Source organism: Saccopteryx leptura, chromosome 1, assembly GCF_036850995.1.
Source record: "Saccopteryx leptura isolate mSacLep1 chromosome 1, mSacLep1_pri_phased_curated, whole genome shotgun sequence".
Taxonomy (NCBI): Eukaryota; Metazoa; Chordata; class Mammalia; order Chiroptera; family Emballonuridae; genus Saccopteryx; species Saccopteryx leptura.
The window spans coordinates 251413716-251439690 of NC_089503.1; the positions used below are offsets into that span (position 1 = coordinate 251413716).

Here is a 25975-nt window from a genome sequence, read left to right on the forward strand (position 1 = left end):
TAAGAAATGGGAGGGCAGGGAACAGCAGAGGGATGAGATGAATCTTCCACCAACTCAGAGTGCCCATCTCTAAGACTGGTTCCTCATTCATAAAATGGGCAGAATACCCACCTATACCTGATAGGTGGGGGCAGGGTGAAGTGAAATGGGAGTACAAAATCATGGACAGCCCCAGCAGGGACCCCAGAGGGTTAGCAGGGAGCTCTCATCAGAGAGCTGCACCATCTCCATCTTCTACCTGTGGTTCCTGAGGCCAAGAAATGTCACCCTGTCCTGCAGACGCTAACACATGTAAGAGGACAGTTCCTAGTTTCATCCAGTCACCTCCCAGGAACACACAAAAAAGAAAAACTACCTGTGTTGAAAAGCTGCCCTGATCGAGCCAGGTAAATGGTGACCAAATGGAGACAAACAGCATCCTCTGCCCTGCTCTGTGGGTTACACTGGTGCATAGAGCAACCCAAGTGGAGGAGTCCATGTGCCTTAAACTATCCTTTCAGGATTGGGACATTTTTATTCATTAATGAAAGACAACTTAGGAGTAATGTTACCACATTTCCCACCTAGAACAACAGATGTGGGAGACAGAGGGACAGGGTATCGGGAGTTGTGTGGAATGACAACCATCAGCTCACAGTAGGGCCAAGATGAATGGCTCAACCTCCCACCATTGATCAGGTGAAGCCAGCCGGTTAGGGCAGTGGGCTCAGGGCTCCCTACCTTGTGCATCTGGTGCATGTTGTCCTGAGGGTACCCTCCAGGTCCCTGGCTTGGGATGGGGTGTCCTGCTGAGGGAGGCCCCGGGCTGGGCCCCATCATGCTATGGGCAGAGCCAGGGGAGGGACCAGGGCTAGGGCCCAACATGGCTCCAGGGGAGGGGCCCGGGCCTGGGGAAGGGCCTGGCCGAGGAGTTCCGCCCAGGGGTGGGTCTGGAGTGGACATCTTCACACTGCAGACAGTGGTCTCCTGCTAAAAAGAAGTCGAGGTCAGTCTGGGGGTCATGGTCATCAGCTGGGTGGGTCAGGGCATTGTGGGAAGACCATAGAGTCATGACAGAAGCACCCACCTGACAGGGAGCTGGCACCTTTGATATGCAAACCCGTCACCCAGACCTTTCCCCTCCATTCTTCTGGAAAGAGGTCACACATCAGACACACAAAATCAGATGCAAGTCTCCTGAAGAAGGGGTGGAATGCAGGCGGGGGTGGGGGGGCTTTGCTTCCCTACTGCCACTCTCATTCCACTTCACCCCACTCTAATGCTTGCTCGCCTTCCAGTTTAACGAAACAGAAGAGCATAACGAAGGCTCAAAGTCTCTGCCGGCAACTGCATCTGACCGGGCCCTCATCAATTCAACAGAAATATTCGTGGCAGGTCATACTAGTTTTCCGTTTAGGGCAGTGAGACCAAGTTTTCTTTAAAATAAGTGAATTTAAGTTTTAAAAAGGTAAGTTCATTTAATAAGCAGTATTACATGAATAATGGCACTTTGATATCTCAAATACTTCAAGAATGATAATCAAATGTATCAAGTTTGATGAATATTGTTGTAAATTAAAAATTGACACACAGAATTATGACCCAGAGCCACCAACAAGTCCATAAATAAGCTAAAAAAAATTCAATGATGTTGATAAATTATGCTTACTAAGATAAGACTATGAGCTGATAAATTTTATAAATGGTTTTTACAATAAGGGTTCAATTTTCAGGTAACCCTTAATCTGTTATGCAGTTATATGGCCTTAGGTAGAATTTTCTTTAATAACCTCTTTCGTCATGATGGAGTAATACAGTCTCAGTGATGAAATCTGGGAAACACAAAAAAAGTACAGAAGCTTAAAATCACCCAGCATGTCACCAGAGACAGAAGTAAGTACCTGCTGGTCCTACAGAGAGGAAGAAGCAACCTTGCCCTCTTTACCCTTCCCAGATAGGTGCAGGAGGAGGTGTGTGAGGACAGAGGGATGAGGGCTCTCCAGAGTGGTGAGGATGAACCTGAGACATCCAGGGGGGGCCCTCTCAGGATGGAGAGCTGTCCTGGTGCTGTCTGTGGGACCCTGAAATACTTCAGTGTCTCCCTTCTTCTACACTATTCCTTGTACACACACACACTTTCTCTCAACGGAATTACTCAGCACATTGCAGGCAAGATTTTCTTTTCTTTTCTTTTCTTTTTTTTTCTTTTTTTTTTGTATTTTTCTTAAGTTGGAAATGGGAAGGCAGTCAGACAGACTCCCGCATGTGCTCAACCAGGATCGACCTGGCATGCCCACCAGGGGGCGATGCTCTGCCCATCTGGGGTGTAGCTCCGCCACAATCAGAGCCATTCTAGCGCCTGAGGCAGAGGCCACAGAGCCATCCTCAGCGCCCGGGCCAACTTTGCTCCAATGGAGCCTCAGCTGCGGGAGGGGAAGAGAGAGACAGAGAGGAAGGAGAGGGGGAGGGGTGGAGAAGCAGATGGGCGCTTCTCCTGTATGTCCTGGCCGGGAATCGAACCCGGGACTCCTGCGCGCCAGGCCAACGCTTTACCACTGAACCAACCGGCCAGGGCCAAGATTTTCTTTATATAATCATCCTTATGACCATTGTTATCATTTAAGTCTTCAAAACATGAACGCCAGAGGCTCCACCCCGTTCTCTCATTCTGTGCATCATGAGTTACTAAAAAGCCCCACCCCTACTGGCATGTCATAAATCTGGTTTTTATCTCTATTAATTTTTTTAGATTTTACAATGAATATCCTGTCCCTAGACTTTACTGGGTACTTCTGGTTCTAAGAAATAAATCCTGTTAAGTAGTTTGGGAACATTTTTAATTCTCTTGATTTAAAAAAAAGGTGTAATTTCCCCTCCATTCCTCTGGAATGAAAAGTTGAGGTAGATAATAGATCAAAAGTCCACACTTCTTTGTCCCAATTTCATAACCAAATACTTAGAACAGAGAAGATCAGAAACTCGGGCAGGGATGTCAGTGGCCAGCATCAGAGCCTGACTGTGAACAGACCCCAATGTGTGAGAAAATGCTACTCCAACCCCCAGATGCCACAGATTTACTCCAAAACCCAAGGAACTCAGTGCTGGACCTTAATTCAACCTTACAAGAGTGCCAAAGAATAGGTGTCTGCTCACAACCCCTTCTCCACAAATCCAAACCCAGCAAGCTCAGGGAAAAATCAAATTTTAGAAATATATATACATGGGAGCCTTGGCCAGTTACCTCAGTGGTGGAGCATCAGCCCTGCATGTGGACGTCCCAGGTTCAATTCTCGGTCAGGGACCCAGAAGAAGCTACTATCTGCTTCTCCAGCCCTGGTCCCTTCTCTTTCTCTTCCCCCACGCAGCTATGGCTCCATTGGTTCTAGAACATCAGCCCCGGGCACGGAGGATGGCTCCATGGAGTCTATGCCTCAAGTGCTAAAAATAGCTTGGTTGCAAGCATGGCCCCAGATCGGCAGAGCATTGGCTCCAGACAGGGATTGCCAGGTGAATCCTGGTCAGGGCACCTGTGGAGGTCTATCTCCCCTCCTCTCACTTGGAAAATAAAAAGAAACAAAAAAAAGAGAAAAAAAAATCTATACATACACATATATGAAAACAAATTCATTTGGAAGCAAAATCTGACCTGAGATAGCTCTGTGTGAATATTCACACATTCTGCTACAAAAATAGGATCCTGTTTGATCCTGAGACACCGCCCCAGTCTCTGCCATGTAACAGCAATCTGTACTCTTATGTCCTTTGCTAAAATGCCGATTCTGGAGTCTGAAACCTCTGGCCCAGGGATTTATCTATGGGGAGAATGTACCTGCAGTCACACTTCATAGGTAGGAAGCTAAGCCAACACTGACAGAACCACAGCTGAGCAAGGGACGATGGCTCCCCAGGGCTCCTATTTGGTCCCTTCGTGTCCACAGGCTGTCTCAGGCCCACAGAGCCTGCTGTCACAGGCCTACAGTGAAGTGGGAAGAGGAACAGTGGTCCTACAAATCCTTAAGCAATCCTGCAGCATTTATAAGCTCAGGCTTCTTTCTCACTTGGCGGTCTCTAAATCAAACCAACTGACACTGACAGCAAAATAGAATTCGTGCCACCTAGGGAACATCATCGCCCTTCCCAAACGCAGACATGCTGACAAGCACACTGTGAAAGTACCTTTGGAATGATGGTTCTTCTAAAGATAGTTTATCCTTAGCATCAGAACTTCTTCCCATCAAAGCAAATGGTACCTCTAGGAATTAACTGCCTCCACTGAGAAGCACTACCTTCATCAAGGAAAAAACAGCCAGACCAGGTGGTGGCACAGTGGATAGAGCGTTGGACTGGGATGTGGAGGACCAAGGTTCGAGACCCTGAGGTCACCAGCTTGAGCGTGGGCTCATTTGGTTTGAGCAAAGCTCACCAGCTTGGACCCAAGGTTGCTGGCTCAAGCAAGGGGTCTCTTGGTCTGCTGTAGCCCCCGCGTGACCCCTTATGGCACATATGAGAAATCAATCAATGAACAACTAAGGAACTGTGATGAAGAATTGATGCTTCTCATCTCTTTCCCTTCTTGTCTGTCTGTCCCTATCCCTCTCTCTCTCTGACTCTGTCTCTGCCACAAAAAATAAATAAATATCAACCTAACTTTAAAAAAAAAAGGGTAAACACAGAAGCCACCAAAGATATTAGAGAAAATTAAACTTTTATGTTCAAATACGACGTCCATTTTTGAGAAGCACAGGGTTTAATAACACATTTTTAAAAATTACTTTAAAACAATTTATTTTTTTATATTTTATTTATTGATTTTACAGGAAGAAGAGAGACGGGAGCGAGGGAGTGAGAAGTATCAACTCATAGTTGCTTCACTTTAGTTGTTCATTGATGTCTTGTGGTATGTCAAATCGGCATCCTCAGCATTTCAGGTGGAGGCTTTATTCACTGCACCACCACAGGCCAGGCCACAACACACATTGTATTTATTTTATTTTATTTTTTTCCCTGAAGTGGAAGCAGGAAGGCAGTCAGAGATTCCCACATGTGCCTGACAGGGAATCCACCCAGCATGCCCACCAGGGGGTGATGCTCTGCCCATCTGGGGTGTTGCTCTGCTGCAACCAGAGCCATTCTAGCGCCTGAGGCAGAAGCCAGGAGCCATCCTCAGCACCCAGGCCAACTTTGCTCCAATGGAGCCTTGACTGCAGGAGGGGAAGAGAGAGAGGAAGGAGGGGGAGGAACGGTAGAGAAGCAGATAGGCCCTGACCAGGAATCAAACCCAGGACTTCCACACGGTGGCCGACACTCTACCACTGAGCCAACCGGCCAAGGCACAACACACATTTTAAAATGGTATTTGCTTTGCCCTGGCCGAGTGGCTCAGTTGGTTAGACTGTTGTCCTGATATGCCAAGGCTGTGGGCTTGATCCTCGGTCAGGGCCATATAAGAATCAACCAATGACGGGACATAAAAGTGCGACTAAGAGACATCGATAAAAGTGTGGTGGTTACGGGGGGGAGGGGGGAGAGGGAGAGGGAAAGGGGGAGGGGGAGAGGCACAAAGAAAACTAGATAGAAGGTGACAGAGGACAATCTGACTTTGGGTGATGGGTATGCAACATAATTGAACAAGATAACCTGGACATGTTATCTTTAAATATATGTATCCTGATTTATTGACGTCACCCCATTAAAAAAATAAAATTATTTAAAAAAAAAAAAGAATCAACCAATGAAATGCACAACTAAGCTTGACCAGGCGGTGACACAGTGGATAGAGTGTTGGACTGGGATGCGGAAGGGCCCAGGTTCAAGACCCCGAGGTCGCCAGCCTGAGCACGGGTTCATCTGACTTGAGCAAAAAAAAGCTCACCAGCTTAGACCCAAGGTCGCTGACTCGAGCAAAGGGTTAGTCAGTCTGCTGTAGTCCCACGGTCAAGGCACATATGAGAAAGCAATCAATGAACAACTAAGGTGTTGCAACAGAAAACTGATTATTGATGCTTCTCATCTCTCTCCGTTCCTGTCTGTCCCTATCTATCCCTCTCTCTGACTCACTCTCTGTCCCTGTAAAAATAAATAATTAATTAAAAAAGATTAGCATAAAAAAAGAGAAATGCACAACTAAGTAGAACAAATCGATGTCTCTCTCCCCCTCCTTCCTCTCTCTTTTTAAAATCAATCAATAAAAATAAATACATAAGATGACTTTTGCTTTGGAAACTGCCACCTCAGGCTGCAATGAAGCAGTAAGTGAAAACTCATTTCTTTTTTTTTTTTTACAGAGGTAGAGATAGACAGGGACAGACAGACAGGAACGGAGAGAGATGAGAAGCATCAATCATCAGTTTCTCGTTGCACGTTGCAACTTCTTAGTTGTTCATTGATTGCTTTCTCACATGTGCCTTGACCGCCGGCCTTCAGCAGACCGAGTAACCCCCTGCTGGAGCCAGCGACCTTGGGTCTAAGCTGGTGAGCTCTTTGCTCAAGCCAGATGAGCCCGCGCTCAAGCTGGCGACCTCGAGGTCTCGAACCTGGGTCCTTCCGCATCCCAGTCCGACGCTCTATCCACTGCACCACCACCTGGTCAGGCGAAAACTCATTTCTGAAGTGAAAGCTCAGATACATTTGGGGAGTGACAGTAATGGGACCTAAAAAAGTACAGACACAATACAAAACCATTCCAAGGGGCACAACAGGTAGGGCTGTCGAACACTGAGGAGCCCAATTAGGGTGTTGGTGCCATATGTGGACAAGTGCTGTCATGGTGGAGAGAACAGGAAAATGGAACTGGGAGCAGCTCTCTGGTCCTGAGTGTAGTACTGAGGGGGGCTTTTTATTTTATTTATCTATAGTGAACTGTAGCATATCTAAAGTCCTCTGATTATAGGTATACATCTAGATGAATCCTAGATCAGACATATAGCATTTCCAACATTCCAGAAAGTACCCTCAGCTCCTTTCCCAGTCAAAACCACCCTCCCAAGTGGGATCTCTCTCCTGACTCCATCACTGTAGATTAGCTGCATTTGTTACTGAACTGCATCAGAAAAGAAAATCACAGAGTAATGTCCTTTTGCTCATCTGGGAGGGGCATCCATGTGGTTGGGTACAGTAGTCATTCATCCTTATTTGTCCTGTTCACGGACACTGTGCTCCCAGGTTTGGGATAGTGCAAATAAAGCTAAGAAAATGTCATTTGGGGGAAATGAGTACTCATTTTTCTTGAAGTAGAACTACTGATCATAAGAAAGGCATAAATTTAGTTTTGGCAGATACTGCTAGTTTTCCAAATTAGGACTACACTCCTCCACACTGCTCTACCCCAGCTGCGGGTGAGCGTTCCTCTACATCTACACTGACACTAGGTGGTGTCAGTTTTGTTTTGTTTTTTCCAAAAATAGTTTAATTCCAGGCGGTACAGAATTTGGGATAGAACAAAGGCTGAAAACACACTTTGGCAGGATTCCAGGTTGGATTTACTCTGACCTCACAGCTAAGGCTGAAATGGCTGAGTGAAAAAAATAAAAGAGAGGAGCCACTATCTGATTATTACTTTTTACAAAAGTTTATTCTTAAATGTACAACAGGCTCCAAGACAATATTTTAGCTATAGGTGGCAACAGATGTTGGCAGGGAATCCAGATGTTCAAACAGGAATGGAATTCAGAATCATCACAGCCCTAGGCACAAGGAACAGCTCTCACTTTTTGCCAGATTTCTTCATTCCACCTGTGGCCAGGGGGGCCCAGCCCTTCCCTGAAACCTTCGCTTTTAGCTCCTCTAGTCCTTCTGCTCCTCCTTTTCCTTCTGCTCAAATGCCTTATCTTCCTCCTTGGCCTGATTCTTGGGTTGCTTCTGCTTGCCACCTTCACAGTTGGACACGGTACCTGCTGCCCCTTTCCCAGACTCCGCGACCTGAAGCTCCAGTCTTTCTAATTTGTACCATTCTGGTGGGTGTATATTTTATGACTTTTTTTTTCTTTTATGAGTCAGGACAGATGTTTACTACAGGAGAAAACAGTTACCAACAGGCAGCAGGACAGAAGGCATCATGATGAGTATGGGAGGCAGCTGGGAAGTAATGTAGCAGTCTGTGCAGCATGGTCTTAACTGGAGACCACATGGACACTCAGCCACAGGAACCCAGAACCCAGTAGAAAGCAAAGAGAGCTTCCACCTTAGATAGGGAACACACTTACTTAATAAGGACTGACGGAGTGAAGAGATTACAAAGTAAAAGTTCAACAATTCTGACTATTTGGAAAGTTAAATTTCTGGACAATAAAAATAACAGTGGGAAATACAAGTCAGTCTCACGAGTGTCTGCACCAGCACAGGCCCAACACCACCAACTGCGTGCACGAGTACGCACAGCCCACAGCCTGAGCCACCAGTTATGGGGCACAGATGCACTTTCGACCAGGGGGCTGGAAGGTGAATGCCAATATACAGAGTGCTCAAGCTCATCGGGAAACAAACATACTAAAACCAAAAGGCACAGACACTAAAAATAAACGAAGCCAGAATGCCACGTGGTTGAGGCAGCAGTAACACAGGGCACACGTGGTGTAACAGGGAACTCCTGTGGAGTGCTACACAGAACTAACACTGGGTACCCCAGTACCAAGGCTGAGGTACGCACTGAGGCTGAGGTACCCTGGGTGCTGGCCTGGAGGAGAAGGTAACTTCAGGCCTCATAAACCCACATCTATGGGGTCACCAAGTGACTTCAAGCTGTAGCATCAGAGCTACCACTGTGGTAAAGCCTGGATCCTGGTGGGACTCTGGTCAAGAAGAAGACCACCCAGCAGTTCACCCAACAGGTGGCTTGAGTTTGTAAGGAGGAAACCAGGAGAAAGCACACTCTGAGCTTGGTGCGCAGAGGTCCTCAGGCGGTGGACCTGGAGGCCACCCTAGCCCTCAGCTCACTCCTCTGGTCCCAACCCTGCTTCCATAGGCCTCAGAGACACCCATTTACCCCTATCCTGATTCACTGAAGACTCTCTCTGTTCTGCTCCAGAGCAAGTGTCCAAGTGTCCCCAGGGCCATGGCATTCTCACTGGTGCTGAGGTTGCAGGGCCAGACCCTAATCCCATCTAGTCTGCAGAACATCTTGGAGCCTAGCTCACTTGCAGAGATAATAAATTATCACATCTTAGTACCAAATTGGGGATGGACATAAGTCACTAGAAATAAAGCCCAGGTGACACCCTATTGCCCACAGCCTCCCCAGCAACAAAATGTACCCTGAATATCTTATGATTTTAATTTGCATTTTTCTTGTGACTAATGGTGTTCAACACCTTTCTGTGGTTTGTTGGCGTTTTTTTTGTATTTTTCTGAAGTGAGAAGTGGGGAAGCAGAGAGATTCCTGCATGCACCTGACCGGGATCCACCCAGCAAGCCTACTAGGGGGGCGATGCTCTGCCCATCTGGGACACTGCTCCGCTGCAACCAAGCCATTCTAGCGCCTGAGGCAGAGGCCATGGAGCCATCCTCAGTGCCTGGGCCAACTTTGCTCCAATGGAGCCTTGGCTGTGGGAGAGGAAGAGAGAGAGAAAAGAGAAAAGAGAAAAGGGAGAGGGAAGGATGGAGAAGCAGATGGGCGCTTCTCCTGCATGCCCTGGCTGGGCATCAAACCCAGAACATCCACACGCCAGGCCAACACTCTACCACTGAGCCTACTGGCCAGGGTCCCTTTTTATATTTTTACTGGCCACAAGATACCCACTTCTGTAAAGACTCCCGCTTTTGCTAATATTTTATTGGCAGTAAGTGGTTGCAATCACCCTATGCCAGTCTGTGACTTGCTAAGCACTCTCTTAACAGTGTCCTTTGATGAACAGAAGTTCTTAATTTTAATGATGTCTGATTTATCAAGTTTCTTCCTTTATGGTTAATGGTTTTGGGATCTTGTTTAAGAAATCTTTGTCTACCTGTGACATAATGAAAAATATGTATTTGGTTTCTATGTACTTTCTGTTCCTGACAGAGAGCTTAAAATCCTTGTAATTTCCTAAGTTACGGGGATCATTTTACACATAGCTCCAAAATCCCTTAGAATTCCTGAATGATATAAGTGTCTTTTGTTCAAATGAGGTTTCTCTTGATTGGCTCCTAGACGGCTTCAGGATGGGGATTGGTTGCCAGAAAGACCAAATCATGGTTAGAAGTTTGGAATTTTCAGCCCTACCCCCCTCCCTCCAGGGATGCCTACGTGATAGAAGTTCCATAAAACCTAACCTACATGTTTCAGAAAGCTTCTGGGTTGGTGAACATACCCATATACCAGGAGAGTGGTGCATTCCAACTCCATAGGAACAGAAGCTCCTACGCCCAGGACCCTTCCAGACCTCACCTTACGTATCTCTTAAAATGGCTGTTCATGTGTATCCTTTATAATAAACTGGTAAACATAAGTAAATGTCTCCTTGAGTTTTATAAGCTGTTTGGGTGAATTTTCAAAACTGACGATGCAAGTATGGGAAACCCTGATTTGTAGCTAAGTTAGAAAGAAGTGTGCGTAACTTGCGAAGGTGCCCTATGGGCCTGAGCCCTATGCGGTGGGGAATGCACCAACTCCAGTTAGTGCCAGAATTGAACTGTAGGACACTTAGTGTCAGCAGAAACACGTGGAGAATTGCTTGGTGTGGAAAATCCATATTTGGTGTCAGAAATGTGAGCAGAGGAAACAGGTTTTCCTCTACTACCTCAAGGTGATGGGACTCAGAAAGGGAAGGGATATTTTAATATCCAAGGGGACTACGATTTGTCCCTGCCCCTAGTGATTTAAAACTGCTGAGGATGTATCAGTCACAGAGAAATCACAGAAAGGAGCCTGATCTGTGGTGGCGCAGTAGATAGAGAACACCAACCTGTAACACTGAGGTCGCCACTTCGAAACGCTGGGCTTGCCTGGTCAAGGCACATATGATAAGCAACCAATGACCAACTAAAGTGAAGCAACTATAAGTTGATACTTCTCACTCCCCCATCCCTCTCTATAAAACCAATGAGAGAAAAAAAGAGAAAAAGAGAGAAAGGAAAGGAAAGAAATCACAGGAAGGAAGATTCAGCCAGAGAGGGAGGCAGAGCTGTGGGCCCATTTGGTGGTAAGGACTAAGATGTCCTCACCGAGCCTGCACCACCATACTATACAAAAGAACTATCATTGGTCCCACTGACAGAAGTCCCTGAGGCTTCAAGACCACACAGCAGGTCAGTGGAGGAGATGGGGTCACAAGGCCAAGGTCACAGTGCAACTCAGACTCTGAGCATGGACTGCCACGTACCAACTACATGATGCTGTATAAGTAACTTCTCTGAGCCTGTTTCCTCTTCTGTAGGCTGGAGCTGAGACCAGTCTCTCAAAGGTCACAGCCAGCATCAAATGAACTAACACATGCAAGGCACACACAGGCAGGAAGGGCTACCAACTGCTGATGAAATCAAGGGTCCTAATGTTCACTGAGCAATTGCTTACTCCTTATCACTACTGTCCTAGAAATGTCACACAGATTAAGTGCTTCCACCCTCCTTTCCCCATACAGAAATGAGTAAATTAGCCACATATTAAGTAATCACTCTGGAGAATTTGCTTCCTAAATTAGCCTTCCTACAGACTAAACCTTGATTAATGCTCCGGTCCCTCAGTGCTCAGGACAACAGGCTTGCTTCTCCATTTAAGAAGCAGAGGCTGGCCCTGGCCGGTTGGCTCAGTGGTGGAGCGTCGGCCTGGCGTGCAGGAGTCCCAGGTTCGATTCCCGGCCAGGGCATACAGGAGAGGCGCCCATCTGCTTCTCCACCCCTCCCCCTCTCTTTCCTCTCTGTCTCTCTCTTCCCCTCCCGCAGCCAAGGCTCCACTGGAGCAAAGTTTGCCCTGGCGCTGGGGATGGCTCTGTGGCCTCTGCCTCAGGCACTAGAATGGCTCTGGTTGCAGCAGAGCAATGCCCCAAGATGGGCAGAGCATCGCCCCCTGGTGGGCATGCCGGGTGGATCCCGGTCGGGTGCATGTGGGAGTCTGTCTGACTGCCTCCTGGTTTCCAACTTCGGAAAAATACAAAAAAAAAAAAAAAGAAGCAGAGGCTGCCTGACCTGCAGTGGCGCGGTAGATCAAACATCAACCTGGAACACTGAAGTCGCCGGCTCAAAAAAACCCTGGGCTTGCCCAGTCAAGGCACACATATGGGAGTTGATGCTTCCTGCTCCTCCACCCTTCTCTTTCTCTCTCTTTTCTCTAAAATGAATAAATAAAAATAAAAAAAAGAAGCAGAGGCTGCCCAAATGCCAGCACAGACCCATGCAAACAAGGTCTGGCCTGGCAATCAATGGGCAGGATTTGGGCTGCTGTAAACTCTCCCTTGCCCTCTTGGTTTCCACTGTGACAAAGCAATGGGCTCAACCATTATCAAGTTCCTTTCAGCTTGCCAGCCCTTCCTGAGGGAAAGGGGTGGGACTGGCCCTGCTGAGGGCTGGATAGGGTGTGGAAAGCGGTACACTGTAATCCAGAAAGATGCCTACCCAGAGGGGCCAGAGAGAATCAACCAGGTGATATCTGATGGCAAGGACCCCCGCACCCACCCATTTACCCATTCCTTCTTACTTCAACATCAAACATCCCTGCCCTTTCTACATAAGAAACTAAAGAGTTGGGTTTTCCAGCAAATCCCTTGGGTCCCCAAGTTTGTCCTAAGGCCTTGAGGGTTTCAAGTGACTTTCATGGTGCTGCCTGGACTACCATAATAAGCCCCTCTCTGAGAAGTCACTTGGTGTCTGGGTTGAGAAACTGAGGGCAACTTCACACACACACTGAAATCCATCTCACACCAGACAACTGCATGTAAGCAAATGAGAAAAAATGAAGGACAAGGGGACGTAGGGGTCAAAACAGCAAAACCACTAGCATGTGTACCTGTGAGCCTAAGTGAGATGGGTGTGGCCCATGGGGTGGGTGCACTTGGAGCTCCATAAGAAGGAACAGAGCCTAGGAATCCAGGGGGCAACCTGAAGGAATGTGATGGGAAATAAAACTATGTGGGGCAGTAATCAAAAGGCTGAAAGCTAAGATGTTCAGCAGCAGGCTATGGGATGAAAACAAGACTCCAAGATTCCCCGGGGCCAACGGGTCTGGAAGGGACTTGGGCAAGTCGTCTTGATTTCTCTGAGAAGCACCCCAACTGCCAAACAACCAGGACCCCCACACAATCCATGCTGTAGAAGTTATGGCACCACTAAAAGCAGCATCGCAGTCTGATGCTCTATCCACTGTGCCACCGCCTGGTCAGCCTACATGAGAATTTTTTTCAATAAATACTGTAGATGTATTTTCTCTTCCTTATGATTTTCTTAATAACATTTCCTTTTCTCTAGCTTACTTTATTATATATAATACAGTATATAATACATACAACATATGTGCTAATTGACTGCTTATGTTATCAGTAAGGCTTCCCATCAACAGTATGCTATTAGTGCCTGACCTGTGGTGGCACAGTAAATAAAATGTCGACCTGGAACGCTGAGGTCGCCCATTCGAAACCCTGGGCTTGCCAGGTCAAGGCACATATGGGAGTTGATGCTTCCTGCTCCTGCTCCTCCTCCTCCTCCTCTCTCTCTCTCTCTCTCTCTCTCTCCCTCCCTCCCTCCTCTAAAACGAATAAATCAAGTCTTAAAAAAATATTAGTAGTAGTTAAGTTTTAGAGGAGTCAAAAGTCATGTGTAGATTTTCAAATGTGTATGTGGGGGGCACTCCAACCCCCCACCCACATTGTGTAAGGATAGACTGTACTCTATATGCATTTAATCTGAAAATAGAAGCCAATATACACCAAACTGTCACAGCAGCCAGCAGCTCTCTCTGGAGCTGTACAGTGGGGAACTTACATTTTCCATATCAGAGATTTCTAGTGTTTTTTCTTTGTGTGTGTTTGTTTTTACAATAACCATCTATTACTTCTGTAATCACATATTTTTTTTTATCCCTCCCCCTGTAATCACATTTTTTGAAAATACCTTCTGAGGGGAGAAAAAAAACCTAGGTAGAAAAATATTCAGAAAATAAAATACCCAGAAAAGATGTCCAGGAAGTGCCTTTGTGGAAATAAAAGAGAAAGATGAAAGGAATTGAGACTGTATTATTTTCCATCTACTTTCAACTTCATCAAAATTATCATTTAAAATAAAAATGGCTATCGCCATTCAAATGCGGAACCAGTCTGCTAGAGGATTAAAAGGTCTAGTTTCTTATTTCCTAACACCCTTGCTTTTTGTCTTATAAATAAAAACGAAGCCTGGTGGCCAGGCACTGTAGCAGGACGGGAAGCTGACAAGCAATCTGGACGCTCTAATAACTGCTTGCTGAGATTATGGCTTCTTTTTTCATCTTGCCAGAAAAACAGTCTTATATGTATTTCAGGCTGGCCCAGTATATCTGCTGTTTTTGGGGGGTGTGGAGAAATGTGTTCGCAGATATGTTTAATTAGCAGATACAATTCTGCAGTCAAGTCATGGCAGGGTGCTCAAACCCATCAATGGTGGTTAGACAAAACCAGCCCTATTCCTTACATTAAAAATATAAATAGCCTGACCAGGCGGTGGCGCAGGGGATAGAGCGTCAGACTGGGATGCAGAGGACCCAGGTTCGAGACCCCTGAGGTCGCCAGCTTGAGAGCGGGCTCATCTGGTTTGAGAAAAAAAAAAAAAGCCAACCAGCTTGAACCCAAGGTCCCTGGCTCCAGCAAGGGGTTACTCGGTCTGCTGAAGGCCCGCGGTCAAGGCACATATGAGAAAGCAATCAATGAACAACTAAGGTGTTGCAATGCGCAATGAAAAAAAAACAACTAATGATTGATGCTTCCCATCTCTCTCCGTTCCTGTCTGTCTGTCCCTGTGTATCCCTATCTCTGACTCACTCTCTGTCTCTGTAAAAAATAAATAAATAAATAAATAAATTTAAAAAGATATATAAATAGCCTGACAGGTGGTGGCACAGTGGATAGAGTGTCAGACTGGGATGCCGAGGACCCAGGTTCGAGACCTCGAGGTCACCAGCTTGAGCGTGGGCTCATCTGGTTTGAGCAAAGCTCACCAGCTTGAGCCCAAGGTCGCTGGCTCGAGCAAGGGGTCACACCTCAGTCTGCTGGAGCCCCCGGGTCAAGGCACATATGAGAAAGCAATCAATGAACAACTAAGGTGCTGCAAAACAAAGAATTGATGCTTCTCGTCTCTCTCCCTTCCTGTCTGTCCCTACCTGTCCCTCTCTCTGACTCTCTGTCTCTGTCACTAAATAAATAAATAAATAGCCTGACCTGTGGTGGTGCAGTGGGATAAAGCGTCGACCTGAAACACTGAGGTCACCGGTTCAAAACTCCAGGTCTGCCTGGTCAAGGCACATATGGAAGTTAATGCTTCCTGCTCCTCCCCCTTCTCTGTCTCTCTCTCTGTCTCTCTCTCTCTCTCTCCTGAAATTAAAAAAGTCTTAAAAAAACTTAAAAAAAGAAAAAAGATTGTATAAAATATATATAATCCTAATAATCTACTAAGAAAAATCCTCCAGCACTGGACAGATAGTTCGGCTGGTTAGAGCATCATCCCACTAAGCAAAAGTTAGGAGTCTGATCCCTGGTCAGGGCACGAACAAGAACAGATCGATGTTTATGTTTGTTCTCTCTCTCTCCCTCTCCCGCCTCTCCTCTTCCCATGTCAGGGCACATACCAGAACAGATCGATGTTTGTTTCTCTCCCTCCCACTTCCTGTCTAAAATCAATAAATAAATTTAAAAGAAAGAAATACCGTCCACATCTGACTAGCCCATGAACCTGGAAGAGCAGCAGGGGCAGGACATCTCTGGACTTAGGGACCCCTTGGAAATGGCTTATTCCCAGAACTGTGCTTCCCCATCACTGTGTGTCCAGTAGCATTTTCCTTGCAATATTCTTATGGGGCAAAACCTTGCCCTATATTTAAATGCATATATTTCAAAAGAAAAAATAACAATAAAATAGAATATATCTCAGAAAAAAGTCATGTCATGATCAAATACAATGTCTTCTCAGTTCTACCTAAAAGGTAGGCATGCTGAATTGTTTACCAAGCATTATTTTTAGTACTAGGAATTATATATAATTTTATTCACTGGAATCCACCCTTCTCCTTTAAAAAGTTTTTTCATTCACTTGAAAACCACTGAAGAGCACCTCGTCATACACAACATGCCAGAAGACATCACAATCAGGTTGGTTTCCTGCCTTGAGTTCACACTCTAATCTGTCAGGGAGGTGTACTGTCTATACTTCAAGAATACAAACCCTGGTCCTAGCCAGTTTGCTCAGTAAATAAGAGCATTGGCCAGGTGTATAGTCATCCTGGGTTTGACTCCCAGTCAAAGCACATAAGAGAAGCAACCATCTGCTTCTCTCCCCCTTCTCTCCCTCTTCGCCTCCCGCAGGCAGTGGCTTGACAGGCTCAAGCTTCGGCCTCAAGTGCTAAGGATAGCTCAGTTGGTTGGGGCGCATGTGGGAGTCTACCTCACTATCTACCCTCCTCCTCTCACTTAAAAAATAAAAAGAATACAAACACTATCCTAGCTATTCACTAGATGTTTTTTTTTAAACTCTTTGGACCGTGACCTAGAGTCACAACCTGGTCCAACACAAATGTACATCAAGTAACTGCAACAAGCTTTATAAATCTTCCCTGACCCCGCTCCTGTTAAGGTTGGTCAAGCCCAGATGGATGTCATGACTCACTGCTGGGTCTATTATGGCCTCTTATATACTCAACACTGAGCAAGACAAATGATCCATGGAAAGGGCTGGAGAAGCTCAGAAAGTGCAAGAGTGGGCAGGGAGGCATGGCTCCTCCCTGCTGAGTATCACTTGGGACACGCCCTCCAAGCCACCACAAATACCAACTGCCTCTGGGCTAAGCAGGGTTGCAGATACTGGGCATCCAGTAAAAACAGTCCCTATTCTAGTGGGACTGGTAACTGAATGCAGACAAGCACACTAATAACTAGGACACATAATGTAAGGAGTTGAAATGCTATGAAAAAGTAATCAAGCAGAGCTAACACTCAAGCTGACAGGAGGTGCTTTCAATCATGGTGGCCAGGAAAGGTCTCAGTAATGGGAACATATCTGAGCAGAGACATGAAGTGAAATGGGAGCCACGTGGCTATCTATGGGCAGAGGGACTAGCAAGTACAAAGGCCCCCTGGGGTGGGATCTTGCTGGAGTGGTGCAGGTGATGGGAATGTGGCAGATGAGGTCAGAGATGGGCTGGGAGGGCAGATCACAGCCCTTGAGGGCAATGGGGAAACGGTAGGGGTCTATTCTAGGTAGATGTGGAACCACTGGAATGTTCTACACAGGGCAGTGACACAATCTGATGACACTTTAAGAAGAGTTCTCTGGACATGCTGACAGAACACATGTGGGAGTGAGAAGAGTCAGATGACCAAGGTGACCAGCAGGGCCTCAACTAGCAAATGTCATTTGAAATATAAAAAGTGCCCCTTACTTGGGGCTGCCCAGGCATGGAACCAAGCTTGGCAAAGCCAGCCAGGATGGGTTTCAGCCCCAACTTGTCTTGGTTCAAGATTGACAAATGAAGAGACTACGGGAGGACAGGAGATTTTATGGTCAGAAGGATTAAGTCATGTGCCCAAAGTCATGCAAGTAGGTAGAGTTCTACCTAGTGTCTATGTCACTTCAAGGTCTAAGTAACTGATCCAGCTGAGGATCAGAAGCAATGAGGAAGAGAGCCTGAAAGGGTATGGAGGGCAGGCAAAGAGAAGCCCTCGACAGGCAGGAGCACGCAGAGGGTGTTCTGGGGAGACAGGCAAGGGTGCTCAGTGCACCAGCAGTCCAGGCTGTAATTGAAAACACACTCAGCAGGCACCAAGACCAGAGGCAGCTCCCAGGGTCTAGCAAGCAGCCCGCTGCACTTCAGCATCATCATTAGAACAAGGACATCACCACTGTGCCGCTTTATTGGGGCTCTCAGGGCAAGTCAGGTTGGCACGCATCAAATCCTGCCACCTCACATCTCCCACAGTAACAGGTGAAGCAGCAACTGCCACTTGGCCACCTGCTTCCTGAGCCAGTGGGGTGCAACCTGCCAGTTAAAAAACCAGTGCTCGCTTCGGCAGCACATATACTAAAACTGGAACAATACAGAGATTAGCATGGCCCCTGTGCAAGGATGACATGCAAATTCGTGAAGCGTTCCATATTTTTAAAAAAATTTTAAAAAAATAAAAAACTTAAACCAGCCCAAGGAACCATTTTAGAGGCCACTGCTACTAAAAACAGGGTCAATCTTCCTTTATCACACTCACAGCTGGTGAACTTCCAACTGAGCAAAACTCAGACGGTGCTCAGTGACCAGTGTCTATGCGCAAAAATAAAGACATGTTCTTTTAGCAAAGTAAACAAGTCTCAAAGCAAAGCTCGGCAAGCCACTTGGGGGTGCAAAAGCCAGGAAGGGGCCAGCAAGGGACTGTGCCCCTAACATGTACCTATTTTCTAAAGAAAGCACCTGCCCTGTGAGGACTGAAGAGAAATCAACGCATCCCCTCCTTTTCCTCTACCCTGTGAAATCTGATTTCCTCACAAACCCAGCTATACCTGGTGCTTCCCTCTAGGCCAGCGGTTCTCAACCTGTGAGTCGCGACCCGGGCGACCCCTGTGTTTTGGTCGTTCGACCCCCGCCGGGGTCGCGACCCACAGGTTGAGAACCGCTGCTCTAGGCCCTACCCATATATTGAATAGGAAGGTGAGTACAGGCATTTCATTTCTCATGCCCATCAAATCCATATCCTGAAAAATGAATAGCAGCAGCATGCAGCTAACAGAAAACTCCAACCAAGACATCATGAGCTGAATACTTCTTTGGGATGCTGTCTACAAAGTCGACAGCAATGGCAGCTCTCCATTTGGCCTCAGACTCAATTCTGACACGTTCCCCCTAAAACAGTTCCCCCCATATTCCACCAGCTGTTACTTCCCTTTTATAGTAAGTTTTCCACATCCCTTTAATTCTAAGGTTTTTTTAAACTTCAATTTGTTCTGAATTATTCCAATCAATATTACAAGTTATGAGAAAATATGTGAAATGAACAATAAATGCTTGACATTTCTCAAAAACCAAGCCACCAAATACACTTCTCCCTTTCCAACACTTTATGGTGAAATTGAAAAGCACACAACTGCCTGACCTGTGGTGGCGCAGTGGATAAAGCGTCAACCTGGAAATGCTGAGGTCGCCGGTTTGAAACCCTGGGCTTGCCTGGTCAAGGCACATATGGGAGTTGATGCTTCCAGCTCCTCCCCCCTTCTCTCTCCTCTCTCTCCCTCTCTGTCTCTCTCTCCTCTCTAAAAATGAATAAATAAAAATTAAAAAAAAAAAATTCTGAAAAAAAAAGAAAAGCACACAACTTTTAAGTATTAAGAAAAAGTGGAGGAGTTAACTCCTTCATTACCACTTTGAAAACATATAGAATGGTTACAACTGAGCAAAAATATATTCTGTACCCAAGATATTCAGGAATCCTAACACATGTCAACAGTTACAAATTGTTTACCACTATGCACCAGGCACCCTTCTAAGCTACTTATATTTGTCATTTTTTTGTATAGTTCTTACAGCAACACTACCAGGTGGGTACTCTTGCTATTGCCCTCTGCAAATAAGGAGACAGATGTGAGCTAACCTGAACAGGGCCCTTGTCTGCCTGCTCAAGCTGAACTGCCAGCCCCCAGCACTGCCTGGCTCATGGCAGACACTCAATGCAAATTTGTTCGCTATATGAATGAGGAATGAGTGGTTGGGCCGCTTCTTGCACAACTCCCATTCACATTGTTCTGTCTGTGGTCAGTGCGAATGGGTCCTTCTTGAGCCACTTCTTGCACAGGGGGCACCATTCACATTGTGTTCAGTCTATTCTTAATGCACCAGGGCAGCAGAGTGATGATAACCAAGGCCAAAATCAGCTGGCACATCTAAGGACTGTCACTTCCATTTCTCTGAGGCAAAAAAAGAAAGTGGCAAAGCCAGGAGTCAAATCCACGGTGGCTGACTGGAGAGCCCCTGGCGAAGAAATTCCCCTGGAAGTGTTTCTTCATAAGCAGAATGTTGATTTCACCAGACATTCACCCAAAATATCTAATTCCTCCCATCCTCCCACATCTGCTCTAGGGTTACCTCCCAGTGTCCTGCGAGTCCACAAGGAGTAGCAAATGTATGTAAATAAAAACGCGTATGGGCTTGACTAGGCGGTGGCACAGAGGATAGAGCGTCGGACTGGGATGCGGAGGACACAGGTTCGAGACCCTGAGGTTGCCAGCTTGAGCGTGGGCTCGTCTGGTTTGAGCAAAAGCTCACCAGCTTGGACTCAAGGTCACTGACTCGAGCAAGGGGTTACTCGCTCTGCTGAAGGCCCGCAGTCAAGGCACATATGAGAAAGCAATCAATGAACAACTAAGGTGTTGCAATTCGCAATGAAAAACTAATGATTGATGCTTCTCATCTCTCCATTCCTGTCTGTCTGCCCCTGTCTATCCCTCTCTCTGACTCTCTGTCTCTGTAAAAAAAAAAAAGCGTATGTTTGCTTTTCACAGATAGAAAAGGTTTGGAGACCTCAACACTAATGATGTCACAGCTCTGATGTCATCCTCCACCTGACTCAAAAGTTGCAAGGTCAAAATCTCCTGAAGAGTTGGACACAAAATGATTTTAGATGACACCTGAAGAAACACTTGTTACTTTTACAATTATGTATGCATTGATTTTAAACCCAATTAGAAGACTAAATATTAGAAGACAACCACTCATATGCCAGGTGCTTCAGTATGCTAAACAGATATCCATGTTGCCTGACCAGGAGGTGGTGCAGTGGATAGTGTGTCCATCTGGGATACGGAGGACCTAGGTTTGAAACCCCGAGGTCGCCGGCTTGAGCACAGGGTCACTGGCTTGAGCATGGGATCATAGACATGACCCCATGGTTGTTGGCTTGAAGCCCAAGGTCACTAGCGTGGGCCAACGTTGCTGGCTTGAGCAAGGGGTCACTCGCTCTGCTGTAGCCCCCCAGTCAAGGCACATATGAGAAAGCAATCAATGAACAACTAAGGTGCTGCAATGAAGAATTGATGCTTCTCATTTCTCTCCCTTTCTGTCTGTCTGTCCCTCTCTCCGACAATAAAAAAAGATATCCATGTTATTGCATTTTACCCTCTCAAGTACTGCTTGAAGTGGTGTTGTTGTCATACTTGTTTCACAAGTGAGAAAACCCACTAGTAACTGCCTTGCTTGAAGTCAAATTAAGATTTAGAGAGCTGGGTGTGAATCCAGGAGGTCCGATTCCAGAACCAATACTCCTTGCCACCATCCCATATTAACTACTGCCTCCTTCCCAGGGAGATGAGTTTTAGGAAACGATGGCCTGGAACATTAAAACCCAACAATAGTAACTAGTGATTACTGCTTACAATCACCCCAATCCTGCAAGCACTTCACACACATGTTCACTCAATCCCTCCAAGGGCCCTTCATTCATTGCACAAATGTTTGCTAAGAGCCTACCATGTGCCAGGCCCAGGGAACTAACTGTAGGAGACACAACCCCTGCTCTGATGGCCTTCAGAGAACAGAAGTGTAATTACAAACTGGCACTAACTTCTACACAGGAGAGGATCAAGGCAATGAATGTGCCCGTGTAGCAGAGGGAACAATGATTGTTACAGGGCAATCAAACACAAGATTGGACATCCTCCCTCATTCTGTGTAAAAGCCCCCTCTTACACATAGCCTTCCGGATCTCTGGCTCACACCACTCCCCTGGGAATCCACTACATTCCTCTCACAGAGAGAGATGTGAGGATTAAATGCTAGGCCAAGAGGAGCTGTTTCCACATTTACCACCAGTAACCCTAATGATTGGCGAGACTCCTCAGGGGATCCAACCTCCAACCACCTGAAACCCAGTAGGGACTCAACTGGATATTTGCTGAACAATGGAGATGGGACCGAACAGTTAACAGTGCTTCCCACCCACAAGAACCATTTTACAGACTTTCACCAGCTCCATATGTAACATTATTCCCATTTCACAAAGGAGGAAACTAAGATCTTCAGATAGATTAAATTATTTGTTTAAAGTCACATAGCGAAGTGACCAAAAGCGCCAGAAATCAAACACTAATACAGTCTATCAATTCAAACTGAAAACTTGTTTCAAATTCCTGGAAAGTGCCTCTTACACTTATCTCCTACTTTCCCAAAGATTTCACTGAAGGGTAAAATATAAAAACCGGTGTTCCTCAAGGCTGGCACAAAACACTTTCTTGAAAGGTCCACGTTTTAAATAAAAACGTTAATCTGGAAAATCAACTGGCAGGAAGAGAAAAGGATACAAAACAAAAACAGTGCTTTCAATAGAAAACAGTTCCCCTGGTCTTACCCCACTTGCTGCTGACATCCCCCACCCCCAATCAGGGCAAACATTTTGAAGTCACTACTACTTGCAAGGGATAAGGTGAGTTATTTACCTTTCCTTGAAAATCTAGAATACGTGGTTTTTAAAATAAAATTTTAGGTCGGCTAACCCAAGGGAGCTGCGAATGCTCGCGTCCAGGCGACAGAGCACACATCAGGGTTTTTTCCTACTGAGCCGCGACTGCAACCTCGCCAAAAAGGCAACATTCGGGTTGGACCCGTTAGAACGTAGCCTGAAAATCCCCGACGCCTGGCTATTGTTGCAGCAGCCGGGGATATCACGATGAGGCCGGGGCCCTGGCCCGCGGAGGGGAGCAGCAAGCTTTGTCCGGAGAACCCCGCGAGAGCGCGCGCCCGGCCTCCACGCGGAACCAGCCCCCACACCACAGTCCGCAGATACTACAGCCGCCGCGGCCTGCTACACTGTAGCTTTCCCCGCGCGCGCCGTGCCGGCCAAGCTTCTTGACCCTCAGGCGCCGCCGTACCCCGGCCCCGCTCCGGGCGCCGGCCGCCCCCTCCCCCCTCGGCGCCCCAGCTCCATTCAAACCGTCCTCCCAAGCACCGCGCCGCGCTCCCCCCTAGGCCCGCGTTCCTTACCGGGAGTCGCCTGCACCGTCGTCTTCCCGGCGCCGCCCCGCCCCTCCGCGTTGGGCCAGGGGCAGAGTGGGTGTCTCGCCTCTTTTCACGAAACAAAGAAGCCGCCGCCGCTGCCACCAAACGAGGTGAAGCCTCGTGCACGCGCCCGCTCGCTTTGGCCTCCCCCCACCCTACATACACACACCGCCCGCGCCCCCGCGGCGCGTGCACTCGTCGACTCCCCACCTACCCACCCCTCTACGGACGGCTCCTTTTGCTTCCGCCGCCCGCCCGGCCTAGTGCGCGCGCCCGGCCGCTCTTCCGCTCCCAGCACGCATGCGCGTCGGCCTGGGCCCAGGGAAGATAGGCGGGGCCAGAGGCAGTAAAGCTTCCGACGCACCTCCCACCTCTGTCTGGGACCGTCCTGTGCCAACGCACAGGGGTCTTCGTCTTCCGACGCCGCGCGTCTCCACGCCCCCGAGCGTGCGCAGAGCGGTCGCCACTGCAGTGGTAGAGATGGAGGTGGTAGGAGTTTGGGGGATGGGGCGGGGAAGAGGTGGTGTCTGTGGGGAATGGATGGAGAAGGGTCGTGAGACTCGGAAATAGGACCAGAGGGGAGGTCATGCGTGAGGCTGAACAGAAGTTGAGTAGGGTCAGCCAAACGTGGGCTGCAGAATCGCTTTCACTCCTGGTTTGCGGATGGTGGGACGTGTTTGGCGGGGCCAAGGGCCCTCTACCGTGGCTGCCTTTTCTGCTAAGCATACCTAGTGCTATTAGTTAATTTAGCAAATATTTATTGATCTGTTACTATGTCCCAGGCGCAGATCCTGCAGCTCGGAACAGACAAAAATCAGAGCCTCTGTGGCGGTCACGATCTAATGGGGGAGGCAGGCTAGAGGCAAGAGAAATAAGTAAAATACATTATATTGGGATGGAGACATGGCGGGTCATAGAAATTTAAAATGGGGTAGCCAGGCAAGGCCTCGCTCAGGAGGCCTTTCATGTCTTGTTGAGTCAAGACATGAAAGCAGTGAGGGAGAGATTTGTTCTGAGTGTGAAGACACAGAGCCTATAGACGGTCTCTTCTGTGTTCTGAAAGAATCTCCAGCGCCCACCCAGTGTAGTCCTCCAGGTCAATTTCCATATCCTGTGACTGTCCCTACCCTTACCTCTTTCAGGCCTTTCCTTCCTCACTTTTCAGGTGTCAGCAGACTCACTGCTTCAAGCATCTCTCCCTTTTTGGTCACTGCCTCCTTTTACCTATCTTCATATTTTTTGGTACCCTATTTCTATTGTCTGTCTCCCTGCCCTCAACTTAGATGACAAAGATGTTAATTTTAGTCACTAGTGAATACTCAGATCTAGTGTGGTCCTCCACTCACCACATACTAAATACTTCCTTTTTTTTTAATTGAAAGAATAATAGAGACTGTCTGTTGAGTATGTATCATACCTGCATTAGCTTGTTGAGTCTTTCCAAATCCAAGATGAGTCATGTGCAGCATAGAGCAGAAGGTAAGATCTATGCAGGAGTTAGAAAGACCTAGATTTAAAACCTGACTCCACTGTTGTTAGTAGCTGGGGGTGCCAGGCAAGTTTATGGTACTTGTTTTTACTTCTTTTTCTTCACTTGTAAGATGGAAACAGTAGTTCTCACTTCCATGGGCTAATTATGAGGAATCCATGAAAACAAGGCCCCATGATAGTTCTCTAAACTTTAGCTGGTAATGTTGAGTAATGCACAGAAAATGGGTCAGTGAGGTCTGAACATTGGTCTCTCTTATTTAAGTAATATTTAATTATTTATTTATTTTTAACGGAGGGGGGGACAGATAGGGACAAACAGGAGAGAGATGAGAAGCATCAGTTCTTCATTGCGGTACCTTAGTTGTTCACTGATTGCTTTCTCATATGTGCCTTGACCAGGGGGCTACAGCAGAGTGAGTGACCCCTTGCTTGAGCCAGCGACCTTTGGGCTCAAGCTAGTAACCATGGGGTCACGTCTATGATCCCACGCTCAAGCCAGCAACCCTGTGCTCAAGCTGGATAAGCCCACATTCAAGCCTGCGACCTCGGGATTTCGAACCTGAGTTCTCCACAACCCAGTCTGACGCTCTATCCACTGCACTTCTGCCTGGTCAGGCTCAAGTAATATTTCTTAAGCACTCTCACATGCTGAGCACTGAGCTGTCATAGGCCTGCAGTGATGCAGTGAGAAGGCAGTTTCCTACCCACAGAGTAGATAGTCTGTGAGTTAGTTCAGTTGACTGTCTCCCATGTTGATCACACTAAAACACAATAGAAAAAGAACTTTTTTCGGAGAAAGTTTATTTAGAAGAGTAGTAGAGCCTGACCAGGCAGTGGTGCAGTGGATAGAGCGTCGGACTGGGATGCGGAAGGACCCAGGTTCGAGACCCCGAGGTCGCCAGCTTGAGCGTGGACTCATCTGGCTTGAGCAAAAAGCTCACCAGCTTGGACCCAAGGTCGCTGGCTCGAGCAAGGGGTTACTGGGTCTGCTGTAGCCCCACGGTCAAGGCACATATGAGAAAGCAGTCAATGAACAACTAAGGTGTCGCAACGAAAGACTGATGATTGATGCTTCTCATCTCTCTCCGTTCCTGTCTGTCTGTCTCTATCTATCCCTCTCTCTATAAATAAATAAATAAATAAATAAATAAATAAATAAATAAATAAAAATTAAAAAAAAGAAAAGTAGTAGAAGTGAGCCAGTGGACTGCGTAGGATTGGGAAACAAGTTACAGAAGCAAAAGAGGGTCCTTGGAACTTAGAAGAGAGAAAAGCAAAGGTAATGTGCTCGGGGAGGGTTTGGGAGAGGAAGGGAAAGGCACGGTTGTGCTCCCCCTCCCACCTCCATAGGAAAATTTTAAGTCAATGGAAGGAAAGCCAAAGATGTGACAAGGT

The 25975-nt window shown here is 47.0% G+C and overlaps 1 protein-coding gene and 1 non-coding gene across 6 annotated transcripts in view; one reads left to right on the top strand and one right to left on the bottom strand.

The window, feature by feature from the left end:
* SMARCA4 (SWI/SNF related, matrix associated, actin dependent regulator of chromatin, subfamily a, member 4) overlaps positions 1 to 23370 on the bottom strand; it is a 97188-nt gene extending 73818 nt beyond the window's left edge. For all 5 annotated transcript variants that reach the window (XR_010746643.1, XM_066346040.1, XM_066346033.1 and 2 more), the window contains exons 1-2: positions 23075 to 23370; positions 721 to 969 (exon numbers count right to left, since the gene is read on the bottom strand). Coding sequence is in view for 4 of the 5 variants with exons in the window: in XM_066346040.1 (XP_066202137.1) it covers positions 721 to 942 (222 nt within the window). In the remaining variant the exon portion in view is untranslated. The remainder of the gene's footprint in view (positions 1 to 720; positions 970 to 23074) is intronic.
* On the top strand, positions 18116 to 18219 carry LOC136390227 (U6 spliceosomal RNA). Its single transcript, XR_010748659.1, has one exon. It is a non-coding gene; the product is annotated as a U6 spliceosomal RNA (small nuclear RNA).
* Positions 23371 to 25975: the final 2605 nt, after the last annotated feature.